This window comes from Oncorhynchus tshawytscha, linkage group LG08 (genome assembly GCF_018296145.1).
Source record: "Oncorhynchus tshawytscha isolate Ot180627B linkage group LG08, Otsh_v2.0, whole genome shotgun sequence".
Taxonomy (NCBI): domain Eukaryota; kingdom Metazoa; phylum Chordata; class Actinopteri; order Salmoniformes; family Salmonidae; genus Oncorhynchus; species Oncorhynchus tshawytscha.
Genome location: NC_056436.1, coordinates 49,678,663 through 49,700,972, shown reverse-complemented (window position 1 = coordinate 49,700,972; position 22,310 = coordinate 49,678,663). Strand labels below are relative to the sequence as shown.

Genomic DNA, 22,310 nt, shown 5'->3' with positions numbered 1-22,310 from the left:
AATTGGAGGGCCTGTTGTCTGGAGCTCTGGCGGTCTCTATGGGGGTGCCACAGGGTTCAATTCTCGGGCCGACACTTTTCTCTGTATATATCAACGTTGTCGCTTTTGCTGCGGGTGATTCTTTGATCCACCTCTACGCAAACGACACCATTCTGTATACATCTGATACCCTTCTTTGGAGACTGTGTTAACTAACCTCCAAACGAGCTTCAATGCCATACAACACTCTTTCCATGGCCTCCAACTGCTCTTAAATGCTAGTAAAATGAAATGCATGCTCTTCAACTGATCACTGCCCGCCTGACTAGCTACTACTCTGGACGGTTCTGAATTAGAATATGTGGACAACTACAAATACCTAGGTGTCTGGCTAGACTGTAAACTCTCCTTGCAGACTCATATTAAGCATCTCCATTCCAAAATTAAATCTAGAAACGGCTTCCTATTTCGCAACAAAGCCTCCTTTACTCATGCTGCCAAACATACCCTCGTAAAACTGACTATCCTACCAATCCTTGACTTCTGTGATGTAATTTACAAAATAGCCTCCAACACTCTACTCAACAAATTGGATGCAGTCTAGACAGTGCCATACGTTTGTCACCAAAGCCCCATATACTACCCACCACTGCGACCTGTATGCTCTCGCTGGCTGGTCCTCGCTACATATTCGTCGCCAAACCCACTGGCTCCAGGTCATCTAAGTGTTTGCTAGTAAAGCTCCGCCTTATCGTATAGCATGCGCTCCAGCAGGTATATTTCACTGGTCATCCCCAAAGCCAACTCCTCCTTTGGCCGCCTTTCCTTCCAGTTCTCTGCTGCCAATGACTGGAACGAATTGCAGAAATCACTGAAGTTGGAGACATATCTCCCTCACTAACTTTACGCGTCAACTGTCAGAGCAGCTTACCGATCAGTGCAGCTGTACACAGCCCATCTGTAAATAGCCCATCCAACCAACTACCTATCTCTTCTCATATTTTTTGTTTGTTTTTCTGCTCTTTTGCACACCAGTATTTCTACTTGGACATCCTCATCTGCACATATATCACTCCAGTGTTAATTGCTAAATTGTAATTACTTCGCCACTATGGCCTATTTATTGCCTTACCTCCATACTTAATTTGTACACACTGTATACAGATTTGTCTATTGTGTTATTGACTGTACATTTGTTTATTCCATGAGTAACTCTGTTGTTGTTTGTGTTGCACTGCTTTGCTTTATCTTGGCCAGGTCGCAGTTGTAAATGAGAACTTGTTCTCAACTGGCCTACCTGGTTAAATAAAGGTGAAATAAAATACATTTTTTTTAAAAGAGGGGGGTGGCAGGGAGCTGGGTGGGATATAAGTCTTTTGTGGGTCCAGTCCTCGGAGGCAGAGAACATGATTGAGTGCTGCAGCCCTGAGAAAATAAAGGCCCCACAGACCCACTGGTCTGCTTCCTCCACTGCTCACCATGTTTCATGTCCACGCAATTAAACAAGTCCCACTGACCGCTTGCAGCCTTCTCCTAGTGTGTGTGTGTGTGTGTGTGTGTGTGTGTGTGTGGATGCGTTTCAATTCACCAGGAGATCACCGGCTGTAGCAAATCTTATCTGAGCCATTATTAGCGGTATTGTTCATCTTTACGGCTGAGCAAACAAGCCTCCGATACCGTCAATAGCCGAGAACGTTCACATGTGAGGTTAAGCATGAAGACAAATGGGGCAGGGATCACACAGCATAACTCATCCTCTGTTAAATGGTATAGTTATGATTGTGAGGTAAGGCACTTAAGTGGAGAGTGAAAAGGACAAGAAGGTGATGTCAAGCAAAATGTTTTTTTATTTTAATTGTTATGGTTTTAACTTGACCAAGTTCCTCCAGGTGTCATGGGCAGAGAATGAGCAAATAAGTCAGGAACAGCACACAAGCTATCTGCTGGCCAGCTGTATGGGAGCTGCAGAATGTCAACTTCAACAACCATTTGCAAAGCTAATATACCAGTTCGCAAGTATACATGAACAGTGTAACTGACTTGACTGTCATTTCTGTGTAAAAACCCACATTAATGCATGACTGTAAAACAAATGAATGGTGACCTGCCATGATCGGTTAAGGCTATCTTATTGGGTATAAGAGCTGTCCAATGGCTGTGAACAGTGGAGAGGTCAGTGGTTAAGAGCGTTTAATGGGCTCATGCTGGAGTGAGGGTTAACGGGAGGTAAATGATTCTGCAGAGTCAGTCAGTGTGTGTGTGTGTGTGTGTGTGTGTGTGTGTGTGTGTGTGTGTGTGTGTGTCATATCAGTGAGTTAGCTCCAGAGACTGTAGCCACAACAGATAGAGACCACTTAGGGAAATTTCACAGACACTGAATACACACTCTATCCAGTCCCATCCCCCTCCACCAATGTTAGACAACTTCATCTTTCTTATAGGACAGCGGTCACCTGCCAGTGACCTGTTATCAATGGCCCTGGCACGCCCTCCAGACCTCGTTAATTTGTCATGATACTTTTACATCTGCTCAAATGGTTGTGTGGCGGTTAGCTTCATGTGATCTCTAATGGCTGACTTAGGTCTGTTGCGTTTTGGCAACGCATGAAATCTGTATGGGAGGATATCCATCGCCGAAAGCAGGTTGGTTGGTCTGGTCTGCATCGGTTCCTCTCACAGGTAGCAAAGCCTCTCATCCTCCTCTTCCACCAAACCTCTGGGAATAGAAGAGATTGGCAAGGGAAGAGAGGAAAAGGAAAACTGTAAGAAGGTCTGCTGATAACACACACACACGCACAGAGTTCTTCCACTTCAGCTAGGAGGACTTAGACCCAACATGGCTAGCCTCCATAGAAACATTGTCTGTTTTATTTACTTCTTAATAAGCCACTATGAAAGCATACCTATCGGAGTTACGGATATTGCTTTTTCATATTATTGATTTCAACCAGATTGTTTAGATAAGATGTGAATTAGATCAGATGAATTCCATCAGTTGTGCCTATTTTTCCTATTTCATTCATTATAGCCACCATATCAGGGCTAGGGGTAATCTCAATATCGGTTAAACCTCTGCTTGTTGTTGTTGTGTCGTCTACCACCAAGACAGTGTTTGTGTCCCAAATGGCACCTTATTCCCAATAGTGCACTGCCTTTGACCAGAACCCTATTGTCCCTGCTCACAGTCCGAGTTACACACGTAACACTGCAAGAAAGTGAATTGTCAACATTAAGACTCCGTCACTGGGGAGCTACAACAGCGGCGAGCGTCTGGTCCAAATGGCTCAGTGTACATTTTACAGGCGAGACTCGTGTCATAAGGCTCTCTTCTGCAGACATATTTCCAAGGTGTGGAGAGAAGCTTTTTTTCCATTTCTTATTCATGCTTTTAAATCACAGATGACAAAACAGCCCTGTTAACAAGATGTTTAAAAAAGTTAAGCAATGTCGCACCCAGACGATCTTGCCTGCCTGTGTCTTGACAAAGTGTGTGTGTGTGTGTATGTAAATGTGTGCGCGTGTCTTTAGTCTATGTGTTGCGCGTCGTTGGAACAGTCTGTTCAGGAACCAGAGTGTTTAAAAGATGCTACGGTGGGTTGCGGGGCTGCTGACATTAACAGGCTGGCGGATAAAGTGGCTTGGCAGAGACCCAGCCCACGGTCCTGACAGTGTGAGGTCCCCCACACCCCCTGTCCATTCTAATGAGGAATTATTTGAGGCTGCCTCTTCCTGAGCCGCAAGGATGTATGGGGGGGGGGGCTCCCAAGGATCGGATGCGTAAGGAAGGGGAGTCCAAATGTAGAGGGGTGGGCAAGGGCAAAGTGCATCACTCTACATACCAGGATGGCAGATGGTTGAGCGCACAGACAGACAGACACAACAGGAGGGAGGCATGACAGAAACACAAAAAATGTCTTCAATAGGCACACCGGACAGGAAACTGCATCATGTTTTCTGGGGCTGTCGTAGGGTCTGTTTCCTGTGACCCCAGTTAACCTTGAATGTCAGGCCTTTGTTCTCAGGAATGTCTTAATATGGATATGGAGTTGCCCAGGTGACATGTCACACATACTACATGTTCACAGTGTAGGGCTACACAAATATGGTGAACAAAATCGAAAATATCACGTCATCTGAAGACTACTAATGAGGCCTCTGTACACTCTTCTCAATTTACATCAACAACATAGCTCAGGCAGTAGGAAGCTCTCTCATCCATTTATATGCAGATGATACAGTCTTCTACTCAGCCGGCCCCTCCCCGGATTTTGTTTTAAACGCCCTACAAGAAAGCTTTTTTAGTGTCCAACAAGCTTTCTCTGCCTTGTTCTGGACAGCTCCAAAACAAAGGTCATGTGGTTTGATTAGAAGAATGCCCCTCTCCCCACAAGTGTGATTACTACCTCTGAGGGTTTAGAGCTTGAGGTAGTCACCTCATACAAGTACTTGGGAGTATGGCTAGACGGTGCACTGTCCTTCTCTCAGCACATATCAAAAGCTGCAGGCTAAAGTTAAATTTGGTTTCCTCTATCGTAATCGCACCTCTTTCACCCCAGCTGCCAAACTTAACCCTGATTCAGATGACCATCCTACTGATGCTAGATTACAGAGACGTCATTTATAGATCGATGCTCCTTATAGGACACATCACTGCACTCTATACTCTTCCGTAAACTGGTAATCTCTGTATACATGTCGCAAGACCCACTGGTTGATGCTTATTTATAAAACCCTCTTAGGCCTCACTCCCCCCTATCTGAGATATCTACTGCAGCCCTCATCCTCCACATACAACACCCATTCTGTCAGTAACATTCTGATAAAGGTCCCCAAAGCACACACATCCCTGGGTCACTCCTCTTTTCAGTTCGATGCAGCTAGCGACTGGAACGAGCTGCAACAAACACTCAAACTGGACAGTTTAATCTCAATTTCTTCATTCAAAGACTCAATCATGGACACTTACTGACAGCTGTGGCTGCTTTGCGTGATGCATTGTCTCCTCTACCTTCTTACCCTTTGTGCTGTTGTCTGTGACCAATCATGTTTGAACAATCATTAGTTAACTCTTGAAACTAGGGGGCACCATTTTCATTTTTGGAAAAATAATGTTCCCAAAGTAAACGGGCTATTTTTCAGGACCAGATAATAGAATATGCATATAATTGACAGCTTAGGATAGAAAATACTCAAAAAAATATTGTCTGTGAGTATAATAGAACTGATATTGCAGGCGAAAGCCTGAGAAAAATCCACTCAGGAAGTGACTCTTATTTAGAAACCTCTGCGTTCTTATTGCGTCCCTATTGAGCAGTGAAAGGGATATCAACCAGATTCTTATTTCTATGGATTCCCTAATGTGTCTAGTGTCACAAGACATAGTTTCAGGCTTTTATTTTGAAAAATGAGCGTGAGCGACAACATTGCGTCAGTGGTCAGCTGGTGGCTTTCAGAGTAATTTGTGCGTAATAGACAAATGCGGCCATTGTTTCTCTCGCTTCTACTAAGAAGCCAACTGACCCGGTTGATATATTATCTAATAGATATTTGAAAAACACCTTGAGGATTGATTATAAAAAAGGTTTGCCATGTTTCTGTCGATATTATGGATCTAATTTGGAATATTTTTCGGCATTGTCGTGACCGCAGTTTCCGGTGGATTTGTCAACCAAACATGAAGAATAAACGGAGGTATTTCGGCTATAAAAATCATCTTTATGGGACAAAATTAACATTTGCTGTCTAACTGGGAGTCTTGTCAGTGAAAACATCCGAAGATCAAAGGTAAACGGTTAATTTGATTGCTTTTCTGATTTTCGTGACCAAGCTTCTTGCTGCTAACTGGACATAATGCTATGCTAGGCTATCGATAAACTTACACAAATGCTTGTCTTGCTTTGGCTGTAAAGCATAATTTCAAAATCTGAGATGACAGGGTGATTAACAAAAGGCTAAGCTGTGTTTCACTATATTTCACTTGTGATTTCATGAATATGAATATTTTCTAGTAATATTTTTTGTCCATTGCATTATGCTAATTTCTAGTAATATTTTTTGTCCATTGCATTATGCTAATTAATGTCAGTTGATTCTCCCGGATCCGGGATGGGTAGTTCCAAGAGTTAACACTGCTGTGCAGTCTTTTTCACTACTACATAAGCCATGAGCCCTGTAGGTTATCCATTGTTATGCATAGGGACATTTGGGTGAAATGTATCAATGTCTCGAGTATGGCGCTGGAGGGGATGGCTGCCATTTTACGGGCTCCTGACCAACTGTGCTATTTTGTTAGTTTTTTTTCTGCATTTTTGTAACTCATATTGTACATAATGTTGCTACCGTCTCTTATGACCGAAAATACCTTCTGAACATCAGAACAGCGATTATTCACCTCGAACTAGAAAAACATTTTTTCTTTAAAAGATTCCGATGTGAAGGATTTGCTTTGTCAAGACAAGGCACAAATTCCCGTCATCAGCGTGAAGACAGAGAAAAGGGGGGAGGGGTGCCTTGTAAGAATTCGCCAATGACTAAGTAAACCACCACTACCCTCTATATTATTGGCCAACGTGGAATCATTAGAAAATTAGCTAGACGATCTATGATTAAGACTACCCTACCAACGAACATTAAAAACTGTAATATCTTATGTTTCACCGAGGCGTGGCCGAACGACGACACAGAGCTGGCTGACTTCTCCATGCATCAGCAGGACAGAGCAGCTACATCGGGTAAGACGAGGGTCGGGGGTGTGTGTCTATTTGTCAGTAACTGATGGTGCGCGATGTCTAATATTAAAGAAGTGTCGAGGTATTGGTCGCCTGAGGTATAATACCTCATGATAAACTGTAGACCACACTATCTACCAAGCGAGTTCTCATTTATACTATTCGTAGCCGTCTATTTACCACCACAAACCGATGCTGGCACTAAGACCGCACTCAATGAGCTGTACAAGGCTCATTGTACAAGGCCATAAGCATACACTTCTGGAAAATGCACATCCAGAAGCGGTACTCCTAGTGGCCGGGGACATTAATGCAGGCAAACTTAAATCTGTTTTACCTTATTTCTACCAGCATGTCAAATGTGCAACCAGAGGAGAAACCAGAGGAGGAAAAAAAGACACATACAAAGCTCTCCCTCGCCATCCATTTGGCAAATCTGCCAATAATTCTATCCTCTTGATTCCTACTTACAAATAAAAACGAAAGCAGAAAGTACCAGTGACTCGCTCAATACGGAAGTGGTCCGATGAAACAGATGCTATGCTACAGGACTGTTTTTCTAGCATAGACTGGAATATGTTCCAGAATTCATCCAATGGAATTGAGGAGTGTAACACCTCATTCACTAGCTTCATCAATAAGTGCATCGACGACGTCGTCCCCAGTGACCGTACGTACATTTCCGAACCAGAAGCCACACCGATTTAAAGGCTAGAGCTGCCGTTTTCAAGGAGCAAGACAGTATTCTGGACGCTTATAAGAAGTCCCGCTATGCCCTCAGATGAACTATCAAACAGGCAAAGTGTCAATACAGGACTAAGTTTGAAAAATATTTTACGGGCTAAAAAAGGGAAACGCAGCCGCAAGCTACCCAGTGACGAAAGCCTACCAGAAGAGCTAAATGCTTTTATATGCGCTTCGAGGCAAGCAACACTGAAGCATGCATGACCAGCTGTTTGGGACGATTGTGTGATCACACTCTCCGTGAGCAAGACCTTTCAACAGGTCAATATTCACAAAGCCGTGGGGCCAGATGGATTACCAGGACGTGAACTCAAAGCATGCGCGGACCAACTGGCATGCGTCTTCACTGACATTTTCAACTTCTTCTTGACCAAGTCTGTAATACCTACATGTTTCAAACAGACTACCATAGTCCCTGTGCCCAAGTAAGCGAAGGTAACCTGCCTAAATGATTACCGCCCCGTAGCACTCATATCGGTAGCCATGAAGTGCTTTGAAAGGTTATGGCAACATCATCACAACATCATCATGCCGGAAAATCTAGACCCACTCCAATTCACATACCACCCTAACAGATCCACAGATGACACAATTTTTAGTCACACTCCACACTGCCCTTTCCCACCTGAACAAAAGGAACACCTATGTGAGAATGCATTGACTACAGCTCAGATTTCAACACCATAGTGCCCACAAATCTCATCACTAAGCTAAGGAACCTAAGACTAAACACCTCACTCTGCAACTGGATCCTGGACTTCCTGTCGGGATCCTGGACATCCTGTAAGGGTAAGCAACAACACACTGGGGCCCCTCAGCGCTGCATGCTCAGTCCCCTCCTGTACTCCCTGTTCACCCACGACTACATGGCCAAGCACGACTCCAACACCATCATTAAGTTTGCTGACGACACAGCAGTGGTAGGCCTGATTACCGACAGCGATGAGACAGTCTATAGGGAGGAGGTCAGAGACCTGGTAGTGTGGCGCCAGGACAACAACCTCTCCCTCAATGTGAGAAAGACAAAGGAGATGATCATGGACTACAGGAAAAGAAGGGCCGAACAGGTCCATTTACATCGACAGGGCTGAAATGGAGCGGGTTGAGAGTTTCAAGTTCCTTGGTGTCCACATCACCAACGAACTATCATGGTCCAAACACACCAAGACAGTTGTGAAGAGGGCACAACAAAACCAAAAGGTTCCATAACAGCTTCTACCCCAAGCCATAAGACTGCTGAAAATGTATCAAATGGCCGCCCGGACTATTTACACCCCCCACCTCTTTGTTTTTACACTGCTGCTATTCGCTGTTTATTATCTACGCATAGTCACATTACAAATTTCCTCGACTTAACTGTAGCCCCGTACATTTACTCGGTACCGGTACGCCCTTATTATAGCCTCGTTATTGTTATGTAATTCTCTTATGTTACTTCTATATATATACACTGTATATATACACACTATATATATTTAATTTTAGTTTATTTAGTAATTATTTCATTAACTCTATTTCTTGAACTGCATTGTTGGTTAAGGGCTTGTAAGTAAACATTTCACGGTAAGGTTGTTGCGCATGTGACAAATACAATTTGATTTGATAAGGTCCACCTGTAGGCAGCGATCTCGATTTCCCGGGCCATCTTCTGACCCAGCAGCTCCTCGTAGTCATCACATTGTTCCCTCATCTGGACCTGCAGTTCATGCTGCTGCCTCCGCATCTCCTCAAGACGACACTGAGGAGAAACAGAGAGATAATGGGCCACGTTCTAATAGCCGCACAAGCATAATACCACTTAGTATTAAGCCATGTATCTATGTATTGGACACATTCTAAGTGGTATGCTAGTGTGGTTATTGGAACAGAGCCATTGGGTTTATGGGATGGGTGGAGGTAGAAGTTATTGGAATAGAGCCATTGGGTTTATGGGATGGGTGGAGGTAGAGGTTGACCCTAACAGCTGGTCTACGGTCTGATATTTAACTTTCTAGCCTTAGGATTGAGGGTAGGGTAAACTGTTCCTAGATCTGTGATTAGGATTGAGTGTGGGAAAATGTTATCCCATAACTATGGTTAAGATTGAGGGTAGGGTAAACTATTCCTAGATCTATGATTAGGTTTGAGGGTGGGAAAAACAGTTTCTAGATCTTTGGTTCGGATTGAGGGAAGGGTTAACTGTTCATAGATCTGTGATTAGGGGCCCTGTCAACTTGGAGCAGAGATGGTGGGGTACTGTACTGGGGTCAGTTTAAGCTCGGTGTGGTCTGTCCCTCTTACCTCCAGCTCAAAGATCTCCTCCACATACGCTTCTCTCTTCATCTCAATCTCATCTTCCAGCTCCTCACCACACTTCTCCAGCTCTGCAAGCTCCTTTTCAAGCTCTGCAATCTATACACACAGGTACAAACGCAAAAACACAGAAATTCAGGTACATGGTCAGAGGAAACATGAGATGCGTGACTTAATCTCTGCCAATGTCATTCTAAATAGCATATTGAAACCTGTATACTCTCTTACTAAAACACACACATACAATCACACCTGGCTCCCTGCTGTAAGTACACTGAACAAAAATATGAATCCAACTGTTACATTCCCTGGTTTTTGTTTGTATGTGTGTGTTTCAGGATGGCTTCCTGAAATTCCCCCCAAGCAGCTGATTGGTCGGCCACATTGAACATTGGAGAGCTGACCCCGCCCCCTCGTCAGGATACAGCTGTATCCCACTAGACTCCATCTTCCAGCTATATAAGCCAGTTTTCTGTTACTCAGAAGAGAGCTGAGGGTTATATCATGTGGTGGTTGTTTCTCAGATAGAGCTGATGGCTCTGTGATTGTTGCTGAGGGAGATGATTAGTATGTCATGTGTTGGTTTTTGCTGAGAGATTTTGTTAAGTACTTTGTAGCCGCTGCTTTTAAGGTATGTGTGTCCATAGGAGGCAGTGTTTTTGATTATTGAAATTGTTTTCTTACGTTTGTATTCTGTTTTTGTTCCCAGGGGGGAAGGGGAAGGCACCTAGGGAGTGCTTAGGCAAGAGGCCCGCGTGGGTATACATAACCCGTAGTATTCACTGTCTATGCACACTAGGTAAGACCTGGGCGGACCACCCCCTGTATTTTGGTTAGCGCACCATGTGGTGCTAAGTAGTGGGTAGGCAGGTAAGGTAGGAGAGGGGACTTTGACATTAACTTTCTTTGCTTTGGTTCCGTCCAGCCCCTTTTCCCCAAAATTACAGTGTGATGAAATAAATTCCCAGTGAATGGTAAATTCTCTGCCTTTGTCATCTTTACTCGCACCTATAATCCCATACCTCTTTCACTCTATGGGGAGTTGAGTTGTAGCAGGGCGTTGCGCTCCCTCTTCCAAGAGGCGTACGTAACACCAACATGTAAAGTGTTTCATGAATTGACATAAAAGATCGCAGAAATTTGTTAACATCCCTGTTAGTGAGCATTTCTCCTTCGCAAAGATAATCCATCCACCTGACAGGTGTGGCATATCACGAAGCTGAATAAACATCATGATCATTACACAGGTGCAACTTGTGCTGGCGACAATAAAAGACCACTCTAAAATGTGCAGTTTTTGTCACACAACACAATACCACAGATGTCTAAAGTGTTGAGAGAGCGTGCAATTGGCATGCTGATTGCAGGAATGTCCACTAGAGCTGTTGCCAGAGAATTTAATGTTGATTTCTCTACCATAAGCCACCTCTAACGTTTTAGAGAATTTGCAGACCACGTGTATGGCGTCATGTTGGCTGATGTCAACGTTGTGAACAGAGTGCCCCATGGTGGCGGTGGGGTTATGGTATGGGCAGGCTTAAGCTACGGACAACAAATGCAAGTGCATTTTATCGATGGCAATTTGAACGCACAGAAATACCGTGAAAGGTATCTATGACCAACAGATTGCATATCTGTATTTCCAGTCATGTGAAATCCATAAACTAGGGCCTTAATGCATTTATTTCAATTGACCGATTTCCTCATGTGACCTTTAACTCAGTAAAATCTTTGAAATTGTTGCATGTTGCGTTTATATTTTTTGTCCAGAGAAGTTAAACAATTAGCTGTCAGAAACAGATGAGGATACGTCCTAAATGGCACTTGATTCTCTATATAGTGCATTACTTTTGTCATCTGGTCAAAAGTAGTGAACTATATATGGAGCCATCTGGCAGACGGCCCCAGTCAACTAGGTCTCTCTCTCTCCCTCCCCTGGTCGGATGCCCTGTGTGTGGGCAGGGGGGGTTGGGTGTGTGTCATCCCCATCAATGCATGTTCTACCCTATTATACACACCTCTAATCTGAGCCTGATTTCACTGCAAGGTTGTTTGTTTGGCCAAGTTGTGTCTCAGTGAGAAACCAGAACTGGGACATCCATCACGGCCGGTGAGAGATAGATTAAGGGAGGGGAGAAAGACAGGCAGGGACGTGTCCATCAGACTAGGCCCAGGCTAGGCAGAGCGAGGGCTCGCGTGCTGCACATTAAGGGAAGAGGAGACGGTGTTATGAGAGTGGGACTGTGGTTACAGAGGGGGCCTGTTTATTTAAAGACCACAACCTCGGTAATGGGAACCAAACCGCCATGTTTGTTGCGGAAATGGAGAGGTGTCGGCTGTGGTCCAACCACTGATGATTATGGTGGAGCGAGCAGTTAAGCCAGTTACTGTCGATTTAAGTCATTGACTGATTCTATTAAGTGTGGATTCTTGAATGATAGATGAACTGCAATGGGAAGTTCCAGCATTTCCTTGAATACTGTAAACTTGAGTGAATCATTGAGTTTTGGGGTGGTTGGAGACTAATTCTTGAAAGACTGTACTGACACATTCTACCATTTTATCAATAAAGCTTCTCTGTTGTGTGTTTCTTTTTCTCTAGGAGACGGGGATGGGTGATATATGATGTTCTATTTCCATTGTTCAGTTTGGGGTTGGAGTCTCTGGAGACACAGAGGAGGAATGTGTGAAGTTTTAAGAAGTTGATGATGAAGAAGAGAGAGTACTGTGAAAAGTCTGTCTAATAATATGAGAGAGAGAGAGAGAGAGAGAGAGAGAGAGAGAGAGAAAGAACTGCCTTTCTCTCCCTAAACTTTACTGTCTGTGGGAAGAAGCCATACATTTTCTACAATTCCTCTTGATTTCGTGGCTGATGTTTGATGCTGAACTCATGGTGGGGCTGGCTTTTCTGAGGAGATGTCTGAGAACTGTGAATTTACTGGAAGGAAAGTTTACGGGAGAGAAAGAAACTTGAAACAGTCAAGAATCAGCAGGTAGTGATTGTCTGAAAAAAAAGTAGGTGAGTGCCAGAGAGAGAGATAATGGTTCCTCACCAGTTTCTTCAGTTCGCTGATGTCCGTTATTTGGCCAACGCCTGTGACCCCCGCAGGTCTGGCCACCGTCAGCTCCTTTCCAGCTCCAATGGCGACAACAGCACCGGCAACAACCGCACCAGTTTCCCTGCACTCACACTGGAAACATAACATAGTTCACTGCATGACACTAGTTGACAGAGTTTCCCTTAAATTACTTTCCAGGGGGGGCCACAAGTACAATAACCACAAGTAGTAGATATTTCAGTCTTACGGTCGTTGTTTAGAAATGCAGTATGCGTGGGTTATTCATGTGCAATGAAGTCCTTATGTAGATACACTTCCAGTAAAGTGTTAACCTTTCCCCCATAAAGGGAATGGTGAAGAGGAACAACTTAGACAGCAAATGAGTGGCAACAAGGGCTCACAGGTGTGTCAGAGTCATCCAGCAATCACAATCACACTTCAATCCCAATGGCAATCATTTGGGGATGGAGACAATTGCACCTTGTGAGACACTAATGGAGGCCAGGCCCAGACCGCAAGCTGTCCAGCTGGCAATGAACGAGGGAAGGAGGAGGAGGAGGAGGAGGAGGAGGAGGAGGAGGGGAGGATGAAGTGGGAAGGAGAGTGTAAGTGTCTGGGTTAGAGAGACTAAGAATTGTGGTCAATTTCAACTAGTTCAAATTAAACGTTCATCCATGTTTTGCAAACGTCAAATTTCGAAGTAGTTACAAATGTCAAATTTGTAAGGTTAAGTTAAGGAATTAACTTCTAATGTTTAAGGTTAGGGCTACGTTTAGGAATTAACTTTGAATGTTAAAGGTTAGGGTTAAGTTTAGGCATCAAGTCCGAAATCTTAAAGTTTCTATCTCTGGATTCAAATTTGCAAGCTTTGGAATCAGAGGTAGATGCTCACGCCCATCCACCATCCCCCACGGCCTCGCAAAACCAAAACTTACTTGACAGTAACAGCACTCACTGTTGCCCATAGTGGCCGGTTTCCATGTCATCTTTTGACGTCCACAGACAAATGGACATCAACTATTGACTTTAATCATGGGTAACCTGGCTGTAAATTTAGCCCAAAGCCTTTTCACATACACACCGCCTTAGGGGCCTGGGAAGGAGCCCAGGGGTCTGATTACGAACGTGACCTCGCTTGGGGGGGGGGCAGACATCCCCGACCCGGGACCCTATGGTGGGTCAGACCCCCCTGGAGAGCAAGGTTGACCCCAGCAGAGCACCTCTAGCTTGTAACACACTCACACAAACTCTCTTTCTGTAAAACACACCAACGCAAGACACAGAGGGACAAAGTGGGTCTGTACTGGTGTGCGGCAGCACCTCCGATTCTAAGGTTCGCCTCTAGTGTTATGTCAAGAGGAAAAGAAAACAAGCGGGGCACATCCCTCTGCGATGTGAGAAGGCTCAGATTTAAACCGGACGGTTTGGGGAAGAAAGGAGTGGTGTGTAGCCGGTGAGTGCACTGTCAGATGTTACATTGACGGGTGTGTGTGTTCTGTTTTTGTGACATGCACATTGTGTGTATGCTCCAGACTCTGTACCTGGATGGTCTCAGCCAGCTGACTGTAGTTCTCCTTGATATCTATGAGGGCTGACTTGATGTCAGGGTTGCAGAACTCCAGGACTCCTCTCCCTGCTGCAGCTGGACCCTCTACAGGGGCAACCATGTTCTGAACCGTCTGCAGACACACACACACCATTAAGTAAGTAGATAACAACATTACGCCCCCACCGTGTACGTCTTCAGGTCACAATACCTAAAACTCCATTATTAACCTCCATGCATCTATGATAGCAGAATGAAGTGCTGGAGAAATACCCAAGCAGCTTGACCCTCATCTAATTTTTCCTCGACATGAGTAAGGCGGCTGATTCATCAGGAGAATAAGTGTTTGGAAATGCCTGATAATAATAGCAGTTAATAAAACAAAGGGGGACTTCTGTTTTCATTTGGTATTGAGCCGGTGCTGTGAGTTATTCAGTGCAGGGAGTTATCGAGCATGTCCCTGAGGGAGTGTGTTAAACGTAGCCGGCCAGCCGAGTGGCCGGGCTTCACAGAGGAGGAAAAAAAACTGAGTGATGGAACTGCCTCGCTTTCTCCCTCTCTCACTGCTCCCAGTTTCTTTTCTCTCTGCCTCGGCCTCTCGTACCGCCTCGGCCTCTCCTACCGCCTCGGCCTCGCCTATCTTCTATTATGCTGTCTCCCTCTGACCCTCTCCCTCTGATATTGCATTAACACCCCTACTCTTATGATAAGTGCCATGGGATCTTTAGTGACCACAGAGAGTCAGGACACCCATTTAACGTTCCATCCGGAAGACTACACCCAACACAGGGCAATGTCCCCAATCACTGCCCTGGGGCATTGGAATATTTTTCTTAGACCAGAGGAAAGGGAGCCTCCTACTGGCCCTCCAACACCACTTCCAGCAGCATCTGGTCTCCCTTGCAGGAACCAACCAGGACCAACCCTGCTTAGCTTCAGAAGCAAGCCATCAGTGGGATGCAGGGTGGTAATGCTTCTGACATTGCCCTGTGTAGGGTGCCGTCTTTCGGGTGGGACGATAAACGAGTGCCTTTCTGTGGTCACTAAAGGGCCCATGGCATTTATGGTAAGAGTAGGGGTGTTAACCCCGGTGTCCTGGCTAAATTCCCAATCTGGCCCTCATACCATCATGACCCCCTAATCATCCCCAGCTGCCAATTGGCTCATTCACCCATCCTCCTCTCCCCTGTAACTATTCTCCAAGTTGTGCTGTAAATGAGAAAGTGTTCAGTCAACTTACCTGGTAAAATGAAAAATAAATAAAATGATTGGTCTATAAACTCATTTACCACCTGGTGATTACAAGGGCATTATTACTTTCACGATTTCACAGTATTATTCCAACCTCCAACAATACATTTCACTGCACCTATCCGGTGTTTGTGACAATAAATGTAAAACAAATTATATAGGTGTGGAAATATATAGAAAACACAGGTCAATTATGTTTTGACTGCACTGGGCCTTTAAAGATATGTGGGTTTTTGGTAATGAAATTACAAGGCACAAGGCGATATTTATTAAAATAACAGGAAAGGAAAATCATTTCTCCAAAACAAAATAAAAGTGTTGATATTAGTTGGCAGAGGTCTTTACCTCAACTTGTGTTTTGATGTATTTCTAATACCCTTTAAGACTTTTTGTTTGCAGATGTTCCCCCCTTTCCCTCTGTTTGACCAGAAATTAAAGCCATTACTTGATATGCTCTTGTGAACTTCACATGTTAGAAATTTCCTTCAACAACTGGTCATATCACCTGTGAGATCTATCCTTGGCAAGGCTTATTCTGGCTCTACCCTGCTTTGCTCTAATCCTGTCTCAGTACCACAATTGTTCCTTGTAAAATAACTACTGTTCATGGTAAAAACCTGGTCAACAAGGTGGCCGGTGTCATCTGAACCCGTGTTGCCCCCAGGCAAACCCTAATGGGAATCTCTCCAACACCTGCCCTTGTCTGGAGTTTTAGTGGCTTTGGCTAAACAGAAAAGCTTGCTGCTTGTGTAAAGGTGGTGGTTCAGCAAACCTTGTCAGAGATCTGAAGACTCAGTGGGTAAACAGTCTATTGGCATGCATGAAATATGGGTTCAAACCCAGTCACATATGTAAGTAATGACTCAGAGAGCCATTGAGTAGTATACTTTTCCTCATTTGTGTACTAATACTGTGGGATAATCAATGTTTGCCATCCAGCCATATCTAGGATATGTCCCTTCTCTCTTACCGTCTCATGCTGTGCCTCCATGTGAGCCAGTTGTTCCTCATAGATTTTCACCTGCTCCCTCAGGGCCAGACAGTCTGTGGTCACTACATCCACTTCCTACAAAGGGGTAGCAGACAGCCAGGTCAATAGAAAACTGAAAGCACTCGTATGTTGAAAGCTCCTGCTTGTCTTTTGATAGACTAGATGTCCTTTTCACAAGATTGCTTACACCAGTGTTTCCCAAACCGGGTGCTGGGGGCCCAAAGGGGTGCACATGTTTGTTTTTGCCCCCGCACTAAGACGCTTGATTCAACTAATCAACTCGGCATTAAGCCTTTAGTTGAATCAGGTGTGTTTGTGCTCGGGCAAAAACTAAAATGTCTACCCCTTTGGGTCCCTAGAACCATAATTGGGAAACACTGGCTTACACCAATCCAATCCTTTAATATCTACACTGAACAACATAAAACGCAACATGCAACAATTTAAAATATTTTACTGAGTTACAGTTCATAACAAGAAAGTCAATTGCAATAAATTCATTTAGCCCTAATTTTCCATATGACTGGGAATACAGATATGCATCTGTTGGTCACAGATAACCTTAAAAAAAGGTAGGGGCCTGGATCAGAAAACCAGTCAGTATCTGGTGTGACCACCATTTGCGGCGCAACACATCTCCTTCACATGGAGTTGATCAGGCTGTTGATTGTGGCCCACTCCTCTTCAATGGCTGTGTGAAGTTGCTGGAAATTGGCGGGAACTGGAATATGCGGTCATACACGTCGATCCAGAGTATCCCAAACTTGCTTAAATGGGTGACATCTCTGGTGAGTATGCAGTCCATGGAAGAACCTTGACATTTTCAACATCCAGGAATTGTGTACAGATCCTTGTGACATGGAGCCTTGCATTGTCATGCTGAAACATGAGGTGATGGCGGCGGATGAATGGCACGACAGTGGGGCTCAGGATCTCATCACGGTCTCTCTGTGCATTCAAATTGCCATCGATAAAATGCAATTGTGTTTGTTGTCAGTAGCTTACGCCTGCTCATACCATAACCCCACCGCCATCATGGCGCACACTGTTCACAATGTTGACATCAGTAAACCAGTTACGACGCCGAACTGCAATCAGGTCAAGACCCTGGTAAGGACATGAGTACACTGATTAGCTCCCTGAGACAGTTACTGACAGTTTGCACAGAAATTCTTTGGTTGTGCAACCCACATTTTCATCAGCTGTCCAGGTAGCTGGTCTCAAGACGATCATGCAGGTGAAGAAGCCGGATGTGGAGGTCCTGGGCTGGCATGGTTACGCGTGATCTGCAGTTGTGAGGCTGGTTGGACATACAGCCAAATTCTCTAAGTGGTTGGGAGGAGGGTAAGGGGCTAGGGGTGGTAAGAGGTAGGGAGGGGCAAGGGCTAGGGGTGTAAGGGGTAGGGTAAGGGGTAGGGGTGGTAGGGAGGAGGGTAAGGGGCTAGGCGTGGTAAGGGGTAGGGAGGGGGTAAGGGCTAGGGATTAGGGGTGGTAGGGAGGAGGGTAATGGGCAGGGGCTAGGGGTGGTAAGGGGTAGGGAGGAGGTAGGGGCTAGGGGTCGATTTGAAATTCAGAACAAAAGTACCATGACATACTATTTCCTCAACCAGCAGGTAGCTAGACAACGCAATGCAGAGGAAGAGGGGATAATTAGCTAAAAATGCCTTTGTCCTCGATTCCATTCAGCGGCAGGGTTTATCCAGCCCTTTTAAGTGCCTGATTAATTGGTGATGAATTCAATTACTCCTGGTGCTAGCATTTGTATCTGAATGCAAAACGGGTCGGGTCCAACGGTGGAACCTTCCTGCTGTGGCTGCCTGAACACATGGGTCCCTGATGGACGTCACACGTAAGGCAAGCGGTCTGTTAGTGTTATCTCTGGGCAAACACAAGGCTGTAAATTGGAGAGTCATGCACTCACAGTCTATGGGCTGTAAAGACCAAAGAAATCCCCCCTAGATCACCCTTCTCTTCTCTTGTTCCCTATCCATCGCGTCAGGCTAGCTGTGTGCTTTATAGCACCGTCTTCTGCTTTGGATTTGGATGAGACCCAGCCAGCTCCTCCAGCCTTCTTCCACTGTGGGAAGCCTTGGTGGGAGCCTACTGAACCTTTTAAACACTATAAGCCTCAGCCCCAGATAAAAGCTCAAAAGAACACTCCGAGAATTGGCTGGCAGAGAGACGGACAGACAGACCATGGAGGTTGTCCAAGATGTGGGCAGCTTTACCACAAAATACAAACAGGCTTAATCAATAGCTAATGGCAAGGCTGGATTTTAAATACCCAGCCATGCCTTGTTTTAAGCCTCTTCCAAAGTCTGTCTGCTTGCCTAGTGAGAAAGACTGCAGCCTCCTCTCGTGGAGCTGCTTCCAACACCGGTTCACAATCACATACAATCTCTCCTCTCCCTGCCTGTTTCTGTTGGTTTGTTTGCCACCAGACTCTAAGCTCTCTCCACGCTCCAGCTGCTTTCCAATCGGAGCCAGAAGCTGAGCCAGCCAGCAGCATTACTGCACCGACTACATTACAGTCCGTATTGCATCTGTATAGGAGAAATTAAAGACTGAATGACTCAATAAGGAGACACGTCAACGGCCTCTCCCACAACTGGCAGTGGGGAGATGGGCTGTGACGGCAGGGACATGTGTGGTGTGACAGGCAGTGAGGGAATGGGATAGTAGGGTTTGTTAGGACTGGGGTTTTGTGGTTGTGTTGTGGCCACCGGCACAGACTGTAGGACTGATAATTAATCAACACCCTGTGGGTAGAGATACAGAGGAGCAGCAGGGCTATGCTGAGCCACACAGCTTATGAAATTCGTTTTTTTGAATAGTAGAGAATAAAACAGTGTTGGCAAATCATGGCAATACTGCCGTCTAGTGGTAGTTAGACATTAGTACAGTCAGTTTATTAGTGCTCCTAAAGAGATTTTGGCCTTCTTTTAATATTTAGATCATTCAGGCTGCTTTCCACCATTCCTTGCCTATTTGCAATCTTTCATTTTGCGGAATGAACAAACTGGGCAAATTGGGTATACAAGTTGAGCTACCACAAGTTAGATCTATGTCTATGTACACGTTCTAAATTGACAGTAGCACGCACACACACAAAGTCTACTTATTGTCAGAGAATAAAAGACCAACGAAGACACCAGTTCAACACAATTACTAAACAGTGACACCAAAATGGCACAGGAAGCGAGGTCATTACCAGGCCAACGTCTTCCTGTTCCAGTTGGACGAGGGTCCTCTGCTGAACGGTCTCCTCATACTGCTCCTGCAGACACTCCAGCTCTCTCCTCAGCTCCTCCACATCAAACAGGCTCTGGTCCTGGACACACACAATGACTTATCAGTCTGGCATTGGTAAGTAATGGTAATGGTCTGTGACAATGGCTACCTGTCAATTTGGCCGCCCGTGTGCCTCTCTGATTCAGAGGGGTTGGGTTAAATGCGGAAGACACATTTAAGTTGAATGCATTCAGTTGTACAACTGACTAGGTATCCCCTCTTTCCATCTGCACAGTGGCTGTACATATAGACGCTCACGCTGACACATACACACTCACATTCGTTCGCACACACACACACACACACACTACTTATCTGTCACGGGAACCAACCACCATTAGACAACAGGTTCCTTTTCTCCTAGCATTCGTGTGACATGAATGCCTCCACTCTGCTGCATTGTTAATATGTACCCTCTCCTTGCGCAGTCTCTCCATCACGGCGTCCAGGCTGTATTCTGGGACAGCTACGGTAGTGGAGGTGGTCTGTTGGCCGGTCATCCTCTCCTCCAGCTCACAGATCTGGGCCTCCAGAGACTCATTGTCCTCCTCAAAGCAGCGTGCCTATAGGGCGCACACAGCATGTACAAATGGTATCGGAATGTACATGAATGTTAAGAGTTGCAAAATTCTGGTCATTTTCCCATAATTCCCAGTTTTTCCAGAAATCCCAGTTTGACTATTAGAATTCCTGCTTATTCCTTTCTTGATTGTGGGAATATTTCAAGTGTGATTTCTGGAAAATCTGGGAATTTGGGGAAGGTTACCAGAATTTTTGGGGGGTTGCTTCCTTGGAGCATCTGTGTAGAATAGACTTGGGTCAAATGCATAAGAAATACCTTTGAACGTTTGGGACTATCCCATTGGTTCTACTGTATTTGTTGGTCAATCTAAAATCGAGCACAGTGCTCAAGTTCATTGTGTTCATTGTGACCCTTAGGTGTCAAGTTTATATAACCTTATAGAACCTTAGAATAATGTTTCAAGGGTTGAATCCATCCAGGGCTCACCATGTTGATGAGGGCGACAAAGCGATCATTTAGGGCGGCAATGATGCTGCGGTCTTTAGCGAATCGGACCAGACTCTCCTTATTGAGCATCTTGGCAGCCACAAAGTCCAGCTGGACACACGTACACTCCTCAGCAGCCGCACCCCTGTGGGAGACACACATCTTATGAGATGTCTGAGTTTGTATAAAGCCCTGGAGAGAGACACACTAGCACAATACATTTCACAAAAGTATCAGCATCAGTTTTGTGCATGTACATTGAAAATCAAAGATTGCAATCCCTAAAAAGTATTCAATGCATAGCATTGCTGCCACCCAAATTAGATCTGTGTAAATGAACACAACCGAGGGGAATATATCATCATTATCTGATGGAAGTTTTTTTTTTAAAGGCATTTGTCAACACCCTTCAAACTTTTCCCTTGGGACAGACAACTAACGTAACCAAACGTGCGTAACTAACACTAAACACACAATAGCCAACTGGGGGACATTCAATACTGCATATGAAAACCATGCAAAGCTACCACACGTGCTTGCAATTCAATGAAATAAATATTTAGAAATACTTAAGGAGTGAAAGGAAACAAACATCTGGTCCCTGGGATGTTGCTGCCTGGTCCCACAGATGTTGTCGGACACGTTCTAGTTTTAATCTAAGCAGTCCCCCAAGAAGAAAGGACAGTAGCTTGCCGGCCTGTGGTACACCGTAGTAAACCATCCTCAGTGCACAGGGTGTTCTCCATAAAGCCCTTTCCAGTGCTCCATACGCATGTTGAGTCGTGTTTGATAGGGCTTACCGTAGCAAAACATTTTGTGACAGAAAACATAAATCCTTGAGTTTAGGTAGTACCTCCACATTTCAGTTTCTAAATGCTTCCCCACCCCCCTACTGAACAGGACCCAGGCCCTCTAAGCCATGAAGAGGTGAGGGGGCTACCAAGAAACCACACACTGACCTGGCCTTGACCGCTGAGGAGCTGTACTGCCCTCCACAGCCTCCGCCGGACCGTCCATTCCGACTCCACTGCTCCTCAAACTGCCGGCGGTAGGACGACACTCTCAGCATGGCCATGGCTGATACTGGGACACGTAATGCAGGCTGGGGCTACCGTAACAAATAATGGCAAACGGATGACAGTGAGTCCAGTTTGAGGACTTTATACATGGAGATGAAGGGGAATGTTGCATCCAGGCGATGGATCTCTCACGGCCCGCTGACTGGACTAACTATAGGGGCTCACACCAACAGCTGGCCATTTCACACGGAGCAGACAAGTCGGCCATAGCAACGATGTCACCATATTGTTTATCTGATTCTTAGGATTTCCAAAAAAAGGGGGGGGGGGCTGTAATTACTTAAGAGTATCATATGTGAACAATTGGGTATTTCGTAGGAAAAAAAGTTCAAACAATAGAT

The 22,310-nt window shown here is 45.1% G+C and overlaps 1 protein-coding gene across 1 annotated transcript; it reads right to left on the bottom strand.

Annotated features, from left to right (window-relative positions):
- Window positions 1–1,716: 1,716 nt before the first annotated feature.
- Window positions 1,717–22,193, bottom strand: vimr2 (vimentin-related 2). Its single transcript, XM_042325605.1, has 10 exons — window positions 21,850–22,193; window positions 20,891–21,035; window positions 20,295–20,444; window positions 19,802–19,921; window positions 16,570–16,665; window positions 14,344–14,481; window positions 12,797–12,934; window positions 9,732–9,842; window positions 9,065–9,189; window positions 1,717–2,695 (listed from the first exon to the last, which is right to left on the bottom strand). The coding sequence occupies exons 1-10, from the start codon at window positions 21,963–21,965 to the stop codon at window positions 2,653–2,655; spliced, it is 1,182 nt and encodes a 393-aa protein (XP_042181539.1). The 5' UTR covers window positions 21,966–22,193; the 3' UTR covers window positions 1,717–2,652.
- Window positions 22,194–22,310: the final 117 nt, after the last annotated feature.

Bases quoted from the DNA above. Each gene is read 5' to 3' on its own strand.
- vimr2 (XM_042325605.1), bottom strand. From the start codon at position 21,965: ATGGCCATGCTGAGAGTGTCGTCCTACCGCCGGCAGTTTGAGGAGCAG. The intron at 21,036-21,849 runs GTCAGTGTGTGG...TGTCTCCCACAG, and splicing joins TCCTCAGCGGTCAAGGCCAG to GGGTGCGGCTGCTGAGGAGT. The intron at 9,190-9,731 runs GTAAGAGGGACA...GTTTCTCCTCAG, and splicing joins AGGAGATCTTTGAGCTGGAG to TGTCGTCTTGAGGAGATGCG.